The sequence below is a fragment of the Copadichromis virginalis genome, linkage group LG3 (genome assembly GCF_057382275.1).
Source record: "Copadichromis virginalis isolate Kocher_CV1m ecotype Utaka linkage group LG3, C_Virginalis_male_GT1.1, whole genome shotgun sequence".
NCBI classification, from domain to species: domain Eukaryota; kingdom Metazoa; phylum Chordata; class Actinopteri; order Cichliformes; family Cichlidae; genus Copadichromis; species Copadichromis virginalis.
In genome coordinates this window covers 38,571,290-38,589,309 of record NC_140620.1, presented here as the reverse complement: position 1 = coordinate 38,589,309, position 18,020 = coordinate 38,571,290, and the positions used below count along the sequence as shown (strand labels likewise).

Sequence of the window (18,020 nt, the reverse complement as noted above, 5' to 3'; positions counted from 1 at the left end):
CTCCCTCCACACTACAGATGTGCACAATCACACAATTAACTTGATTTCAACAAGCGATGTTGACAAACATCTAAATTCCTGTGCAGACACCAGGGTTGTATATAGGAGTAGCATTGCAAAATGTTCTGCTCTTTGGACTAAAGCAAGTCGATCAACATTAGCCTCTGAACAGGTGGAGGAAGTCAGTCGGAGGAAACTAATGGTACCGACATCCACAAGGTGGAATTCCCTGTATGAGGCCATTTCTAGAATCATCACAATTCCCTTGAATGAACTTAATCCCCTGTGTGTAAAACTGGGAATCAAGTACCTTAATGAAAGGGAGTACCCGTTCTTGAAAGAGTACTGTACTGTGATGAAGCCCCTGACAGTGGCCCTGGACATCTTACAAGGGGATGGGTGCACCTACGGGGCTTTACTGCCAACACTCACAAGCCTGATGTCAAAGATGCTTTCCCTGAAAGATGACCTCTCTAGAATGACAGCCAGCCTTCCAGATGTCATTGTAAAGGTAAGATTATTATTAATTGCTTTGGGTGGATTTGTTAAATTTATTATACCATTCACAGTGGGTGGATGTTATACTTTGTTTTAAGCAGCGGGTACAATTATTAAAATGATAGAATAAAAGACCAAGTATTCACCCCTTGTTAAATATCAGGGACATTGATCATCATTAATCATGAATATTAATCATAATATCAACAAAAGCCTCAGCCAAAATTAAATCTCATACTGTATTGATAATAGAAAATATAGATGGTTTAGAGCTGTAAAGCCCACAAAATAATGACAATAGGTAATTATATAGTAAAATAATTTTATTCTTAGATGCATCATATTGTATGTTACAGGCCATCAAGTCTCGTTTTGATGCTGTTCTGGATAGCCAAGAAGGACTTCTCGCAGCGGCCACTTGTCCCAAGTTTAAACTTCGTTGGCTGAGAGATGAGCGTAGGAGAGAGTATGTGAAGGAGCTCCTGATAACAGAGTGTCGTAAAGCTGCTCCTGCAACTGAGAACACTAATGTGTCCCAAATTCCAGCCAGCCCAGCCGAAATGGACTTTTTTGAATTTCAGAATCAGCCCACAGAAAGCTTCTCAGCAGAAAAAGAAGTAACTGACTTTTTAAGGTCAGGCTATGAGCTTGAGATTCTGAATCAGTTCCCAAATCTCAAAAAGATGTACATGAAATACAACAGTCCAACTCCATCCAGTGCACCAGTGGAACGGCTGTTCAGTTTAGGTGGATTGGTGCTTTCCCCAAAAAGGAACAGAATGTCTGATAGAAGGTTTGAGAAGCTTCTGCTGATGCGATATAACCACTGTTTCAGTCCAAAAGAAAACAATAAAACATAGGTCTTTTTCAGGGTTGCCACAAACTGAGACTGGATAAACAGCCTAAATGTAGCATGCAATAGCATTTTCTGTTTTTGTAATCTCAATATTATGCCTCTCTGCACTTTACCAACTGTTAAAAGATGTTATTGTTAATTTAATTTATTTAATTTATTTATTTTTTGCTGTATTTATATGAAAGGATGTGTGTGTGTATACACAAAAATAATTTATGTTATATGCTGGAGTATGCAGAAATACAGTTTAAGCCTTTATTTTCTTAAAATATGGTGTAATGTGCAGAAATATGTTCAAATGTTAAACAAATTTATTAAAGTCAAAGACTGTTGAATTTAATTTAATTTTTGTTTGATGCACTGTTTATAAAGTTAAGATTAAAAGTAATAAACAATTTTTTAAAAAGACACTTTTCCATTTGATTCACTTTTATATGATGGATTATGCAGAAAAAATAGAATTGGCCCAAAAGGTCTATTGCTTTATCACGCTTTCAGGTAGTGTATCATGTTTTTTAAAAGTAACTAAGTAACTAAGTAATTAATTACTTTTGAAAATAAGTAATCAGTAAAGTAACGGGATTGCTTTTTTTGAGAAGTAATCAGTAATCAATAACTAATTACTTTTTTCAAGTAACTTGACCAACACTGCACAGGACAGTAAAACATGATTGTTGGGCTTCATTTCTGTACTGAACAGTCATTTAAGATTAGTTAGTAAATAACAATTAGCTAATGTTGTTCATGAGACTAAAGTCATATCACTTTGGTAATGTAAATATAACATGGCCAATATTATAGTTATTATATTAATCATTATTAGCTATTACAGCAGTGAACATGAACTCTGTGTCAAATACTGAGCCTCAGTACAGATTCAAGTTGCTGTTATTTATATGTCTTATCACCTTAAATCTTCACTCAAAGACAAGTATCTTTGACAGTGCATATATAGGTGTATCATATGTAAGAGACAAATGTTGTTCCTTCAGTATGTTGGCATTACTAAATTTATAAAAAGAAAATGTGCGAGCTGTGATAACTGTTTCTGATAAAATGAAGAGTAGACAGATATATGAAATATTCCTTTATTGGGTGAGAAAATCAGACCATGTCATAACTGCTTTAAGTCATACAGAATAGATATCAGAGCCTTAAACAGGCTGACTTCTGCTAAATGGGTCAAACTGGGCAGAAAGTATACAAACACATAACATCCTTATAGAATATGATGTAACACTATAGATCAACTTACCTCAGAATATATAAAGCATATAAACAATTACAGCAATATGATGCAACAAACACAGCAGTGCTACAAATCCAAAATACTCAAAGCTTCATAGAACTGAAACAAACGTTTATTTTTAGCTCCATTCTGCTGCTGATACATACTTTAGGTTTCTGAATATTAAACTTGTTGCTGCCTTTCATAGTGTGTAACTTGAAGGCCCTGAGTACTTTCTCCCACACTGAAAACACTTGAATGATAAAATTATTTGAACATTGCCTAATAAGACTGATTCAGGACAGACAATTAGTTATGTTAAACTTTTCTAGCAGTCCTTCACAAACAGGGAACAGTCTGTCTATTCTCTCCATCTGTCAGCTGCTGCTGGCTCTTCCTCCTCCTCTTCCTCACACACTGCTGAGTTTGTCCTGGTGGATCATCAGGGGTGCAAAGCCTCACAGATGATGTGCAGCAGTGGGTCCCTCAGTCTGTCCTCACTCTGGACACTTGCAGTTGTCACACATGGAAATCAAATGTGTGATAAGCTGCAGGATTCAAACACAAGTGTAACTTATAAATGCATGCTCATACTTTTATTACACAATCAGAGAGAAAGAAACAGAGAGAGAGTGCAGGACAGACAGACAGGTGACAGTCTCAGGTGTATACACTGCTACAAAACAGCACAAGAGAAGGAGGATTTAGTTTGTGTTATTATGAAACAAGAAGAGTTCCCAGATGGTGCAGTGGACACGTGTGGCTCCTGTGACTAAAGCATCTTTCTTTCAGCTTAACGAGTGAACCATCAGCTCGTTCAAACACACGTTAAAGTCCGTTTGGCTCGACACCACCGAACAGAGGCAGCAATATAACAGAGCTAACATTAACAGTGCAGTGAATCCTGCTTGTGCCGTGATATTCAGGACTGCAAACCGAGCAGCATCACTGACTTTCAGCCTGTTGTGTTTGTGGATATATGACTGACTTTAATTATCCATAAAATCATCACATTCTCTGTAAGATTAAAGTCAACTATTGAACGGCGTATATTTTGAAGTAAAGGCTTTAAAACCAAGTTAGTACAAACATCGCTAATGTCACATAACTTTGCCGACATGTGGCCAACCGTAATGTTTTAATGTTCTTCATTATAAAAACATTTGCGCATAAATAAGTGACATAATATTCAGTACTTCTGAAAGTTTACTCTTCGGCGGCTCCGCTTCCGCCGTTTTTTCCGGCGAAATTATCCACACCACCGCCGCGCTATGAAGTCTGGGATATGTTGGGCCATGAAGTCTACACCGCCCCATCCTTAAAATTCAGGGAAATTAAGGACGCATTTGAGGGCCGCATTTCGAGCAGCCTTTGAATTGGGACAGCCTTCTCTTGTCGCTGTGATGTAATCGGCCTTAAAATGCGGCCTTTAAGGCTGCAGACCCTGAATTGGGATACAGCCCAAATGCGGTCATTGGTACTTCCTGGCTTGTGTAGTTACTTGGTAACAAAAGCTCAACACTGCCCCTAGCGTCCTGGAGCACTTCCGTTGTGTTTTGGAATTTGCATGTGTTTTGGGGTTTGCAAGTGTTTTGGAGTTTGCAAGTGTTTTGGAGTTTGTACGTGCTTTGTCTCTAGGGGCCACCGTACTTCATGACATAGCCTACAAAATGATAAGTCAGTGGAGTTCAAATACATTGCTGTTTGTGAGAAAACCTAGCCCCCTATAAGTACTGCTTTTGGTCTGTCTGAAAATTCACAGTCTAGGGTGAAATGAAGAAGAATAGAGCAAGGAAGTCTCTGTCTCTCTCTCTCTCTCTCTCTCAAAGTAGATGAACCCAACCCCCAACTATCTCATTAGGAAAATGAGCTTTCCTAAACACTAAGACATACAGAATTCAAACCAGGAACCCGTGTGTGTCAGAGCTGCCTTCTGCCTCTACCATTAAATCCAGTGTTAAGCTTTTTCCTCTATCAAGCAAAAGGAGTAACAGAGGCACTTTTTAAACTGATTTCTTGGTCAGGTTTAATGTTACTGACACAAAACCCCCACATGTACACATCAGTAACATCCACTTGTGCTTGTATCAGTACAAGTTTTTCACTGGGAGTTAGTTTTTACATGGCAGTGTCTTATTTTAGGGTTCCTCAGCAGAGTCTTTTGTACATCTCTTAGTGTTACTCTCTTGAAAGGGGAGAGCAGTCACACACTTTGACACTGTAAGGAAGAGGATTCCCTTGCTGTTAGGAATGATGATTGTGAGAAAATAAGGTTTACGAGTAAGGAGAACTAGTGATGGGTCCTGCAACACTGACACACCGACGCATGTACCAAGCTCACCTAGCGATGCCTGTATCGGTGCGTGTGTCGCTTTAAGAAAAAGTCACGTGAGCGATACAGCTGCTGTATCGCTCATTGCCAACGCGCCAAACTGTGTTTAAAAGGTACCGCATCCGCAACTGCCAACGGAATGAGTCGCCACCATAAAAACCCACAAAATTACTTTGGCAAAGATAAAAAAAAAAAAATACACATTTCTCCATAACAAAATGGAGCCCGAAAGAAAAAGAAATGTTTCTGCTGTGATCTTTTTGATCTTTTAACTGCAAATAAGGTAATAGTGTGTCTGTCTTTGTTTCAGTGTAATCTATCAGAATAGGAAAAACAGCAATGTGACTTGAAGTGTAAATTATTCATTTCATTTCATGCAGGTTAAATGTCACATCTGTTCTGCGGAGCTTTCTTACACAAACAAAAGCACCTCCTCAGTGTTCAGGCAATACAGAGCCAAACATGAAAATGAGGAGACAAACACACCGAGAATGAACACAGGTCGGCCTATATTGACACTGAACAGTTTTATCGTCATTTGTTTTTATTAATATAACATGCAGTAGTAGATTTTAAACATGCAGTAGTCAAACCCCTGATTAAAAAATCTGCTCTTGATCCTATGGTTCTTGCAAATTACAGACCTATCTCCAAACTACCTTTTCTTTACAAAATTCTTGAAAAGGTAGTTTACAGCCAAATGATGGCCTTCCTGGAAAAGCAAAATGTGTTAGAGGTTTTCCAATCTGGTTTTAAACCCTTTCATAGCACCGAATCAGCCCTTTTAAAAGTTTTTAATGACATATTTTTAGCGACTGATGCTGGGGACTGTGTTGTTCTTGTGCTTTTAGATTTGACAGCTGCGTTTGATACCGTGGATTATGCCATTTTATTCTCTCGTTTGGAGCACTGGGTGGGCATTAGGGGCACAGCACTGGAGTGGTTCAGGTCCTACTTGGCGGGGCGAACTTTTTGTGTCAGCCTCTGTGACTATGTGTTGTCCTCCGCTCCCCTCTTGTGTGGTGTCCCAAACTGTGGCAAGATCTGAAAACTGCTGTTCACAAACGCTGTCCATCTAATCTGACTGAGCTGGAGCTGTTTTGCATAGAAGAATGGGCAAGGATTTCAGTCTCTAGATGTGCAAAGCTGGTAAAGACATACCCTAAAAGACTGGCAGCTGTAATTGCAGCAAAAGGTGGTTCTACAAAGTATTGACTCAGGGGGCTGAATAATTACGCACACCCCACTTTTCAGTTATTTATTTATAAAAAATGTTTGGAATCATGTATGATTTTCGTTCCACTTCTCACGTGTACACCACTTTGTGTTGGTCTTTCACGTGGAATTCCAATAAAATTGATTCATGTTTGTGGCTGTAATGTGACAAAATGTGGAAAAGTTCAAGGGGGCCGAATACTTTTGCAAGCCACTGTATGTTTCGTCCTGCAGTACCTGCTTGAAAACCTCCTATGTGTGAAGGCTGAAAAGTGTGAGTCCCATGCTGCCTGCATAATGGTTCTGGGTTTTATTTTGTCAGGGGGGCAGTTGAAGATGCCCCCCTGGCATCACCACCAAGCTCAAAGCCATCGCGGAATGGCCCACTCTCACAACCCTTATGAGGTGGACACTGTCATCAGCCCGCACTGCCGTCAAACTGAAATTGCCATCCTCTTCTGGATTCTCTTTGCCTGCCCTCCATCAGCTCAGGAGAGCTCACATTTTCAGGTTGGACAGACTCTCTCCTCTGCTCACTACTCGACTGCTTGCTCGGCCAGCTATTCCCACCCCTTGGAAAACCGCCTCTCCTGCAAATAAGTAATCTCTCATTCTCTTTCACATCTCTGGCTCCTGAAATTCAGTCACCACCGCTTACCTAGTTTCTCCTGTATTTCAGACACATTACCTCAGTGACTCACTGCCCCAGTTCCATGACAAGTCAGTCCCCATGTGTTCCCCATGTTATCTGACAAAGACCCTCTGTATTTGGTTAAATCACCCCAGTGACTTATTGACGTATACCTTGTGTCAAAATTGTTCTAACAGTAAAGATTTGTGAATCTCATTGCTGTCTATGCATTGGTATCTGCAGTTGGGTGCTACTTTCGTGGTGGCCTCCGGGCATTTTGACACTGCTTGTCACAGCACACAGCTTTAGGCTTTGGGCTGGGGCAGTGGCTGTTCCAGCTCGGGAATCACAGGTGGTCCAGAGTTTACCAGCACAGACTCTATGGATGTCTGGGCAGAGTTACAGTCTCTGAGTCAGTTGGTGTTGGAACATTGCAAAAGGTTTCAAAAGAGTCTAGCTCTGAAGAGAAGTCTCTTAAAAAAAAAAAAGCCAGCTCAGGTGCACAGCTGACAGTTTCAAGAAAGGCCAACACAGTCTCTAGCCTTGTCCAAATTCATAGGCTGCATCCTCCTGAGGACCCGGCCTTCGCGGTCTACGTGGGGCGGGTCCTCCGAAAGCCGGGTAGGCCGGAAGTGAGCACATGTGAAATTGCACGGTCTAGCCTTCAGATTTGGGTCACCAGCTGTCTCGATGGAGTTTAATAAACTCGGCCATCTGCTCCTTGCTATCTAAAATATAACAGGACACTGGAGTAAATTCTCGATCATCTCATACTTCTGTTTAATCAGTTTTCTGTTTGACGTTTATTCAGCTGTAATCTTAGCCAACCTGATTTACTCACCAACAAGTAAAACACTGAAACAAGCCAAACAATAACATTTTAAGTTATCTAAGTGGCTTACATATCATGTTTAACCTGAGTAACGAAAGACTGCGGGGGTCTGAAAACAATGTGACGGGAGTTCACTGTTCTCGCCGGCTCTAGTTAGCCGGTCAGCTATCGATGTGGTGGGTAACAAACATCTCCGAAAACGTTGGAGCATGAATTTGGACACCCCGTCTGATAGAGCTGCCTCTGAAACATTATGAGTCTCAGAATGAGCTGGCAGGAAAAAAGAAATGGATTGTGGAAAGGAGAATGTGACAAAGCAAAGTAAGACTGAGACAATAAACAATCATACACAGGATAACAAGAAGGTGGAAAAAACTTTAGAAAAGCAAGAAGAAACAGCCACGAGATAAGTTAAAATAGGGTAAAAATGACATGCTTAACAATGCTGACACACAGAAACGCAGACAAACAAACGGACACACACGGATGCACAGAGACACACACACACTCACACAGGCACGCACACAAATACCTTTGCCAGTCCTTTGCCAGTCAATCAGTCTAAATCTGCTCAATTTGAATACACCAACGTTTTCACATCCTTTCGTTTAGGAGATATGACAATTTGAAAATGCCTCCTGTTAGAGAATTACAGCTCTGATTTCAAGCAGCATCTCCATTGTGTTTCTATGGAGAGTTTTCAGACTTTGTGTTTGACAGAAATCTATAACTCTATAAATCTATAACTTTTTTTGGACATGAAGAATAGATTCAGAAAGGTCCAGTGAGCCACTGAAAGTTAAATGCATAGCAACCATAGCAACGCATGTATTTTCTGAAAAATCACAATGATGCCTAAAAACCTAAAGCGGGATTAGATGAAAACAGTAAAAGATATGAAAAAGGCGAATTACACACGAGTAACCAAATAAAAGTCGCTAGAAGTCGCTAAATGACGTCATCGCCTAATTTGCATAATTGGTCATGCTAACGTAATTTTAACCTACGCTGTTGGAGAGAGAAATATAATCGTGGAAGAGACATAAAGTGAGCAAAAAACGTCCTAAAGACATTTAGAATTTATTTAGAACTACAAATTAAATATCTTTTAGCAATTATTGTTTTTTAATGTCACAATTCCAACCCTGCTCCTTTATCCCGGCTTCGACCGGCAAAAGTGACCCGAAATAGGCACTCTGGTGGAGTTACTTTGTGTGTGTGTGTGTGTGTTTATAAGTAGTTTTAAACCTTGTGATTCACAAAACAGCCTAACAGTAAAAGATGAACTGACTGCGTTACAGTCAGTGCTGGAGCAGCGGCTTCGCTCATGCGCGGTTCATTTGCAGTTTGAATGCATAGGTGTAGAGTTGGATGTCTCGAGACCGGTCTCGAGACCACTTTTACGTGGTCTTGGTCTCGGTCTTGGTGTTGACGGACTTTTGTCTTGGTCTCGCTGTTTCGGTCTTGCGTTCTCAAATCAACATAGTGTTCGGGAGATTTGGAGTCAACCATCAGCGGAGCGGGGGGGTGGTTTACTGGGCTTAAGCCCGGGTCATTTTTTCAGAAGCATGGGGTCTTTTGGAGTGTAATTTGTTAGTTAGATGCCTGACTGACAACTGTATAAAACAAAAACAACACACGAAGCACAGAGCGCACCGTCGTAAATTCCCCCTAATTTTGGTATGATCCGAGCTCAGGCACTAGGCGACTGAGCACAGCACCCATGTGAGCGAGGGGGGAGAAGCTGCTGCCTGCGAGTTTGCTGCAGACAGAGGAGAGCTTAAGTTTGACCAGGTACCAAAGCAAATCATTCGTACTGAACTAATAATGTAAATATGACGGTGTATCACAAAAGATTGATATCAAACTGATCACTTGGTTGCGTTACTTGCTCTTCGAGTGAATCAACAAATGGATAAATAAAAAGCCGAACAGCAATGCTGATTTTTTAGAGCGTCTTAGCTTACATTTCATATTTTCAGTTGTTACCCTCCACGGCTAAACAAACTCTCTAAATCGGTTTCAATTGTGTACTGATGAACACAACAATGGACATAAGGAGCTTCTTTCAAAGAAAAAACTCAGGTAGATGTTATTTTATATATTATGCTTTGGATGTTGTTCAGTATATCTATGCAAAACAAGAGGAATTTCAATACACAGCAGTATATTCACAGTTGAAACCAGATATTTACATACACTTTATGAAAAAAACATAAAAACTTTTTTTTACTGTTAAACATCAATTTAGAGTAAACTTTTGTTTTAGATAAATAAATGTTGAAATATCTTTTGAATTAGTTAAATGTCAGAATAAAAAGAGGGAGCTGTCTATTTTAATCACTTTCATCAAATTTAGGAGTACATATACACTAAGTTTATTGTTAATTAATAAGAAAACTCCAGACGATTCCATTCTGAGCTGAAGAAGCTGGTTAGTAGAGTCCATGTGAGTAAACTGGTGGCACACCTGTGGATGCATATAAGGCAAAACACAGAGCCTGTTTCTTTGACATGGGAAAATCAAGAGATGTCAACCAAAACACCAGGAAAAGAATTGTGGACCTCCATAAGTGTGGCTCAATTTTGAATACAATTTGGTGCCATTTGCAATTAAGAAATACAGACAATTTCTCTCTTTACTCTTAAAGTTAACAAATATGTTTTTTATATTTATCAATCTAAAAAAATAAACATTTAGTCTGATTTGATGTTACAATTAAAAAAGTGTTTGTGTTTTTATCTGAAGAGTACATAAATATCTGGTTTCAACTGTATATTTGATGATGTTGGTGTTTGGCTTGATTGTCAGCACAAAGAGGGAGAGAGAGAGGAACCGAGAGGGAGAGAGAGAATGAGGACAGAACAGAGATGAACAAGAGCAGGTGAGACACACATGTTAGTCAAATGGTTGTTTGCCAAAACTCATCAGAACATGTATCTAGTACCTAGTGTTTCTTTTTAGATACCATTTGTTACTTTTCAAATTCTATATTTATTAAGTTATGCAGGCTTGTTTGCACAACAAGGCTAAATAATTATATAAACTTTTCTCAATCTAAATATTGTACTTTGGTAGAATTAAAAAATAAGTGTAGTGCAGGTCTATGAATATTTTTAGTGCTACTATCATCTAGTTCTGATTCTGGTTCTGTCTTGGTTACTGTTGTAGTCCTGTTTTAATTCCGGATCAGTTCTGGGTCTGGTTGAATTGGGGTTTAGTCCCTGTGTCTTGATACAGTCCCGACTTTGTTCTGCCTTGTTGCTTAATTAAAAAACTAGTTTAAGGTGTCCTGCATATGTATATATGTATATCCAACAACCTCGCACAGCCATTGAAGTGGAGTGGACCAACATTCCACAGGCCACAATTGACAATCTGATAGACTCCATGCGACGATGTGTTGCACTGCATGAGGCAAATGGTGGTCACACCAGATACTGACCGGTTCTGGGTCCCCAGACCCCCAATAGCGCAAAAAACTGCACATTCCAGGGTGGCCTTTTGTTGTGGGCAGTCTGAGGTACACCTGTGCACTACTCATGATGTCAGATCAGCATCCTGATGTGGCACACCTGTGAGGTGGGATGGATTATCTCAATATGGCAGATGTGCCCACTACCACACATTTGGACTGATTTGTGACCACTGTTTGGGAGGGATGGTTATATTGTGTATCTGGAATGAATTTTAGGTCTCTACGTCCATCCCATGGGGAATGGGAGCAGTAACAAAGGTGTTGCGTTTATATTTTTTTTTGAGTGTAGCATCTGGCTTCAGTTTAAAGACTTTTTTTGTCTCGGTCTCGGTCTTGGTCTTGGTCTCGTCTCGACTCGGTCTCGGTCTCGTCTCAACTTGGTCTTGGTCTTGTCTTGGTCTCGATACCCTCTGGTCTTGGTCTTGTCTTGGTCTCGATACCCTCTGGTCTTGGTCTTGTCTTGGTCTCGGATTAGGCGGTCTTGACTACAAGTCTACATAGGTGTGAACATCTCCTGCAGCAGGGGGAGGACTATCCTCCGCCCCTGAGCACTTTAGCACGGGTGAGGTGCCCACGGCAGCACCGCTGCTTGTTGAGAGTAAGAGCAACATGCCCTTTCACGTCAAAAAGTTGTCATAAGTAAGTCTCCAATAACACCAGAAAAAGTCGCCAGATTTGTCGCTAGTCGCTTTTTAGAAAAAAAAAGGGGGTCTGAAAACTCGCTAAATATAGCGACAAAGTCACTAAGTTGGCAACACTGAGTGAGAGACAGAAGCAGGCAGGTGTGAGCCTGGTTGCTATAGAGACTGCACCCAGTGGCACCATACACACGCATACAGAAATGCGCCCCACTTCTGCTGCTTAAAATGAACAGAAAAGTGAGCCCCAAACAAATCATTCCCAAAAGAAAACGACAACTTGTATTGACAAAATTCTTTCACCGTGAGTGGCAGCAATGTCTAGTTTACTGAATTCCCAGTTTTCATGCCTGTGGAGTTTATTATATGGACGTGGTGACAGTGTAAAGACAGCCTGCTCTTCTGATTTTCAAACGAACTTTCTGAGCCATTTTAACATTAGAGTCTATGGAGGAGTTGGAGGGAGGAGGCTGTGCATCGGTGACATTTATGACAGAACCATAACACCTATTACAAAAATAAACACATTGAATGAAAGAGGACAGCGATGGCTACGTTTTGAGGGTAAAATCATACCTGTAGAGCAAAACGCTGTGGACACGGCAGCAGTTTAAAGAAAAGATTTTATAGAAGAAAAGAAGAACAATACTGAAGAACAATACCGTGGATGGTGATTAAGCATCCACAGTATTGTAAAGGACAAAGAATAAAGAGAAACAGGAACTCAATAGTGTGAATGCCTTACAGCATTCAAAAAATTTAAAAAAAAGATGGCATACTGGATAAAAAAAAGGATGTAATAACTTTTAACTCCCACATCCACAGTGAAACATCTGTGGAAGAACTGGGCTTGAAGCAGTACTACAGAGAGAAGCTATCGCTCAGCAGAATACTTGAGATTGGCATGAGGACCACCACTGATGAACCTGCCAAGTGTAAATCTGACCTACCATGGTATTTTCTAAAGAAACGAATGATGTTTAATGTCACTGCTAGGAATGTGAAATGCACATTAGCGTGTGAGTCAAACAGTGATGATGAATCAGGGAGTAAAAAGTTCAGTCTTAAAAGTCTGGTCTGCAGTCCAAACACAGATGACATGGTGAACCCCCTCGACGTAATCACTGCTCTCTTTCTGTGTTCTGATGGTTTTCTACTGCAGGAAATGGCACTAAAAATGTCCATGTGTCAGTTCTCTGTTCCTCTGCTGCTTCCCAATTATGACACAGGACAGTGCACACTCATGCTGTGGGCCATGAGAGACATTGTTAAAAAGTACAGACCTCAGTCTCTTTCACAGTCAAAGGGCTTCATTGAAGAAAGAATCGTTCTCTCTGAACTTCCAATGGTCTCTTTTGTCAGACTGGGTGAGTGCTCCTTGTCCAAGTCAAAGTTTCTTAATGAGCTTCTGAGCAATTCTTAGCAGTACCACGACACCTTTGTTCACCACAACATGGAGTGTGGTGACAGTCCAAGAAGAATTTCCAACGGACTGACTGAAATTACTTGGTATCTTCCTGGTGGAAACACAAACATTGATATTTTCAGTCAGCCGGTGGCTGTAGCTAACCTTCGTGGAGACATTGCTTCATTTGAAACACAATACTCCTTTTTGTGTCAGACATCTGCAGCAGTTTTTGTTTTCTTTGATCATTTGGATTCTGAGTCTGAGTCTGTGATCAATCTGCTTAACACTGGGATTGCCAGGCTTCTACCGTTCTACCTTTAAAAGCCAAAACCACAAAGCACAGATGTTCTTGGTGGGTAACTTTGAGAGCAAGTGCTTCAATTTAGATGCTTTGGAAAAAGTAGCAACTGCATTGGATCTGACTGAAAATAACATCATTATTAAGGCAAAGCAGAAAAATGATGCAGACTTTGTAAAAGATTTAAGGAAAACTGTCAGAAATGTGGTTGAGAAACCAGAGCTGAAGATGAAAATAGAGAAGATGGTGGATGTTGCCCATGAACTGGGAATCCTGGTTGATGAAGATGCACCAGAGTGCCAGACTGCGAAGAAAAATGCAAAAACCATCACCGCAGGAATTCAAGACATCCATAAATACAAAGAAGATCAGCTTCCCCGACAAGGACAAATATGGAAAACACTGACCTCGTTACAGAAGGAAGAGTTTCGACTTCGAAATGTTGGGTCTAAAAATATAGAACATTACAAAAGTGATCTTCAGAAACAGAAAAAAGAACTGTGGCAAAAGCAGAACTCTTATGAGATATCAACAGCTATGACAAACTTCATCACAGGGATATCAAGCCCAGGAACAGAGAGGTTTTATTTCCTAAAATGGATGAGAATGAGCCTCGATAATGTGTCTCGTAAAAAACTGTCTGAACTCAGGGAGAAATATAAAGAAAAATGTGAAAACTCTGAGAACAAAGAGGAGATCAAAGAAATTGATAAACAAATTTCCAACAGCTCACTGGGGATTGAACACTTCTTCCGTGAAATGGGTCAGATCTATGAAGCTTCACTGTCGCTTCCAGAAACAGACAGATCACGTCAACAATTGCAGCATCTGCCCAACCTGTGTGCAGAGTTGTTGCTTGATGGATTTCCTCTTGAGCTTGTAGATGGAGATGCATCCAACATCCCTCTCAGATGGGTGAGTGATGTTCTCTCTCAGCTCAGTAACTTGGTGTCTACAAAGAAAAAGATACGAGTATTCACAGTTCTTGGAGTTCAGAGCACAGGAAAGTCCACTCTCCTTAACACCATGTTTGGAGTGCAGTTTGCAGTCAGCAGTGGTCGATGTACTCGAGGTGCCTTTATGTTGCTCATCAAAATCAATGAAGACATGAAAAACATCCTAAACTGTGACTTCTTGGTGATCATTGACACTGAGGGCTTAAAGTCACCAGAACTTGCAACACTTGTTGTTGGGCTGAGTGATGTCACCATAGTCAACATTGCAATGGAGAATTTAATTGAAATGAAGGATATCCTACAAATAGTTGTGCACGCTTTTCTCAGGATGAAGGAGGTGGGCAAAAAGCCTAAATGTCAGTTTGTTCACCAGAATGTGTCGGATGTTTCAGCCCACGAGACAAACTTACGAGACAGGAAACTGCTCCTGGATCAGTTAAATGAGATGACCCAGGCAGCAGCCAAAATGGAAAAGAAAGAGGGGAACAAGAGCTTCACTGACGTGATGGAGTACAGTCCAGACACTGGGAACTGGTACATTCCTGGACTCTGGAATGGAAACCCACCAATGGCACCAGTTAATGCAGGTTATAGCGAGGCTGTATATGAACTCAAGAAAAATATCATCCAACTACTGGGAAACTGTGAGTCAACTGCTAATAATATCATTGAGTTTAAAGAGTGGGTGAAAAGTCTGTGGAATGCAGTAAAGCATGAAAACTTCATCTTCAGCTTCAGAAACAGCCTCGTAGCTGATGCATACATGAAGCTCTGCACAGAGTTCAATAAATGTGAGTGGGAGTTCAGAAAAGAAATGTACACCCGGGTAAGAAATGCAGAAACTAAAATTTCCAATTTTGGTACCATTGCAGCAAAATCTGAAACATCTGACATGAGAGAATTTCTCAGATCTTTGAAAAGTGAAGCCTCCACAGTGCTGTCTACATGGGAGACAAAGATTCTGAACAATCTGACACAATATTTCGAGCAAACAGAGGGTCATGTGTATCTGGTTGAAGGATACAAAGAGGAATTCTCAAACAGTGCAAAGGTCCTTCGTCGTGAAATAGAAAGTGGTGTAAAGTATCAGCTTGAAGCAGCAACAGGAATCAGACAGGGAATGACAGAAATTAATAAAATCAAAGAAAGTCACAGAAAAGAGATTGAAAAAGCTGTGCATGCATTAATTGATAAATGTCGGGAAAAAAAAGTCCAAATGACAGACAAAGAGTTGGATAAAGAGTTTGAGAAGATGTGGAGGGAAACTTTACAAAAACTGTCTTTCTCTAAACAACAAACCTCGAATGTCACAGACAGAGTGTCCTACTGTCTGAGAGAAAATCTGAAACATAAGCGGGGGGGGGGGCCTGCAAATGAGTTATTAAGTGAAAGGAGTCTGAAAAGTTGTGGAAACGAGTCATTCAAATATACAGCTGAAGGATGGTTAAGCAAATTTAAACACACAACTAACAAGCTACTCTCCCGTCAGGATCACATAAAGGCTGCACAACATCTTGCTGACAGAATTGTAGACATTTGCACAGACTTTGTGAATAAACGAGTGACAAGCAAAAACAATTACCATGACACTTACATTCAAGAGATCCTCCACATGATTGATGTGACTCTCCAAAACAATCAAGATGTCAAGATAAACATCGAGTTTGAAGTTTCTCTAAAACAGCACATCTGTGGATTTGCAGCCAGAGAGTTTCAGAAAATGCATGAAGATTTCATAGAAGAAAATGATCCTTACAGATGTCTGATTAAAAACAAGGAAAGGTTTCATGATGATTTCAAAGATGTGTTTCATGAACGAGACCAGTGTCAGAAGAAGGCAGAAGAATTTACAAATCGATGCTTGAAGCCTGCTGTTGAAGACTTTGTTAATCGTTCCCTGGGTCCTGATATCATTGATGAAATGAGGAAACTTGAGCAGTTCAGCACAAGAATGTCCTTCCAGTATTCAATTTTACTGGATTTGCTCTCCAAGAAGGATTTTCAAAACTATGTGAGCTACATTCGCTCATATGAGAAGTATGTAAAGACATGGGTACTTGAACAGATAAAGAAGCGCTTCTCAAATGAGTCGACAGTTTTTGAGTTTGAGGAGCGACATTTACGGTCATGTATTGACAGCATAAATTCTGCCATTGAAAAGGCCAAAATCAGAGAGCGTTATGGCTTCAAGGCTTTTGTTGAAGAAATTTGTAAAGAACTTGGTGATAAACTGGTCATTTCCCAGGATGCTCTTGGTGCTTTCATGATACTGAACAACGCTGACAAGGAACAGTTTGCTGACTGGCTCACAACATCTGTGAATGACTTAGAAAAAGCTCTCAGAAGTGAGTCTAAAGTTTCTACCTTTGAAATGAAACTACAACATCTCTGTGTAGAGCCTCAGGATGAGCTTTTTAGCCAGCTGATTGGTTGTGGCAAACAGTGTCCATTCTGCGAAGCTCCTTGTGATGCAGGAGGAAAAGCCCATACTGAGCACTTTGTTTCACTGCACAGGCCACAGGGTCTGGGTACATACAGATACTCTGCAACAGGTATACTTCTCACTGAGTTATGCTCGTCCGATGTGAAAAGTGACAGAACATTTAGCTGCAGTGAAACAAAATATGTACCACACCCTTATAAGGATTACAAGGACATTTTTAAAGACTGGAAAATTCAACCAGATGAGAGCCTGGAGGCATCAGACTACTGGAAATATGTTATGACAAAATACAACAGTAACTTTGCTCAAGAATATGAAGCAGTACCTGCTGTCATTCCAGAAGCTTGGAAAAAAATAAACAAAGAACAGGCAGAAAAAAGTCTCAAAGAATCATTTTACATCAAGTAACTTTCCAATTCAGGGTTGTGGGGATGACTAGAACCATACAGGAGAAAATAGCACAGATATAGTATTTGTAGTATGTGTGTGTGGTGGAGGTGTGTGTGTGTGTGTGTGTTGGGGGTTCATTCATGGCACTATAGTAGACACTGGGAAAATGCATGTAATCGTTGAATAATTATTTTCTTTAAATTATTAAATAGATATGATATGTGATTTATGTTTATTGATTGATTAAATTCTTTTGTCAGATATTCACAATTTTGTTTCGAGTGACTTAAATAGAAAAGGAAATAAAAAAAAAGACTCAATATATATTTTTTACTTCTGTGAGGATTATGGTTCAAATATTTAATTGTTTGGTGTTTAGATCATGTTAGTATAAACATTTTCTTTATTCCTTTGAGTACGTGACTTTGTTTTGCAGAATTTAGAATGAGCTTTTCTTTTACTGACATATCTGATCTTACACAAACTTTTTAAAGGACTTACGGGATTCATTTTCTATCTGATGAGAGCAACAAATTGAGTAAGGTCTATTTGTCACAGTTTTTGAGTCTTTGCTATTGTAAAGTGTTAAGTAACGGGACACATTATCTCAGTCATGTGTATGTGTTGTTTTGATTTGTATGAGTTTTAATGTGTTGGCGTTAAATAAACTAAATTCATCCCCAAATATATGACAATGAAGCTTCCAATGTGTGTGTCCACATACATCTGGACTAGTAAACACTGGTCACAGTTCAGGTCAGAACCTTCCCTTACAGACAGATCGACACTAAAACTGAATGGTAAAATACCCCCAGC

The 18,020-nt window shown here is 40.0% G+C and overlaps 2 protein-coding genes and 1 pseudogene across 2 annotated transcripts; all 3 read left to right on the top strand.

Moving 5' to 3' along the window:
- The first annotated feature begins 340 nt into the window (after positions 1-340).
- On the top strand, positions 341-1,385 carry LOC146714579 (uncharacterized). The gene is made up of 2 exons (XM_085452744.1): positions 341-511; positions 855-1,385. Exons 1-2 carry the CDS (start codon positions 356-358, stop codon positions 1,356-1,358), a joined length of 660 nt encoding a protein of 219 aa, XP_085308870.1. The 5' UTR covers positions 341-355; the 3' UTR covers positions 1,359-1,385.
- A 5,122-nt stretch (positions 1,386-6,507) lies between these two features.
- LOC146714578 (up-regulator of cell proliferation-like) lies at positions 6,508-14,035 on the top strand (annotated as a pseudogene).
- Positions 14,036-14,068: 33 nt separating this feature from the next.
- On the top strand, positions 14,069-17,298 carry LOC146714577 (interferon-induced very large GTPase 1-like). The gene has a single exon (XM_085450978.1). It carries the CDS (start codon positions 14,175-14,177, stop codon positions 17,220-17,222), a length of 3,048 nt encoding a protein of 1,015 aa, XP_085307104.1. The 5' UTR covers positions 14,069-14,174; the 3' UTR covers positions 17,223-17,298.
- The last annotated feature ends 722 nt before the right edge of the window (positions 17,299-18,020 follow it).

Excerpts from the sequence above, each read along its gene's own strand:
- LOC146714579 (XM_085452744.1), top strand. The coding sequence starts at position 356 with ATGAAGCCCCTGACAGTGGCCCTGGACATCTTACAAGGGGATGGGTGC. Across the intron at positions 512-854 it reads TTCCAGATGTCATTGTAAAG|GCCATCAAGTCTCGTTTTGA; the intron begins GTAAGATTATTA and ends TGTATGTTACAG.
- LOC146714577 (XM_085450978.1), top strand. The coding sequence starts at position 14,175 with ATGGGTCAGATCTATGAAGCTTCACTGTCGCTTCCAGAAACAGACAGA.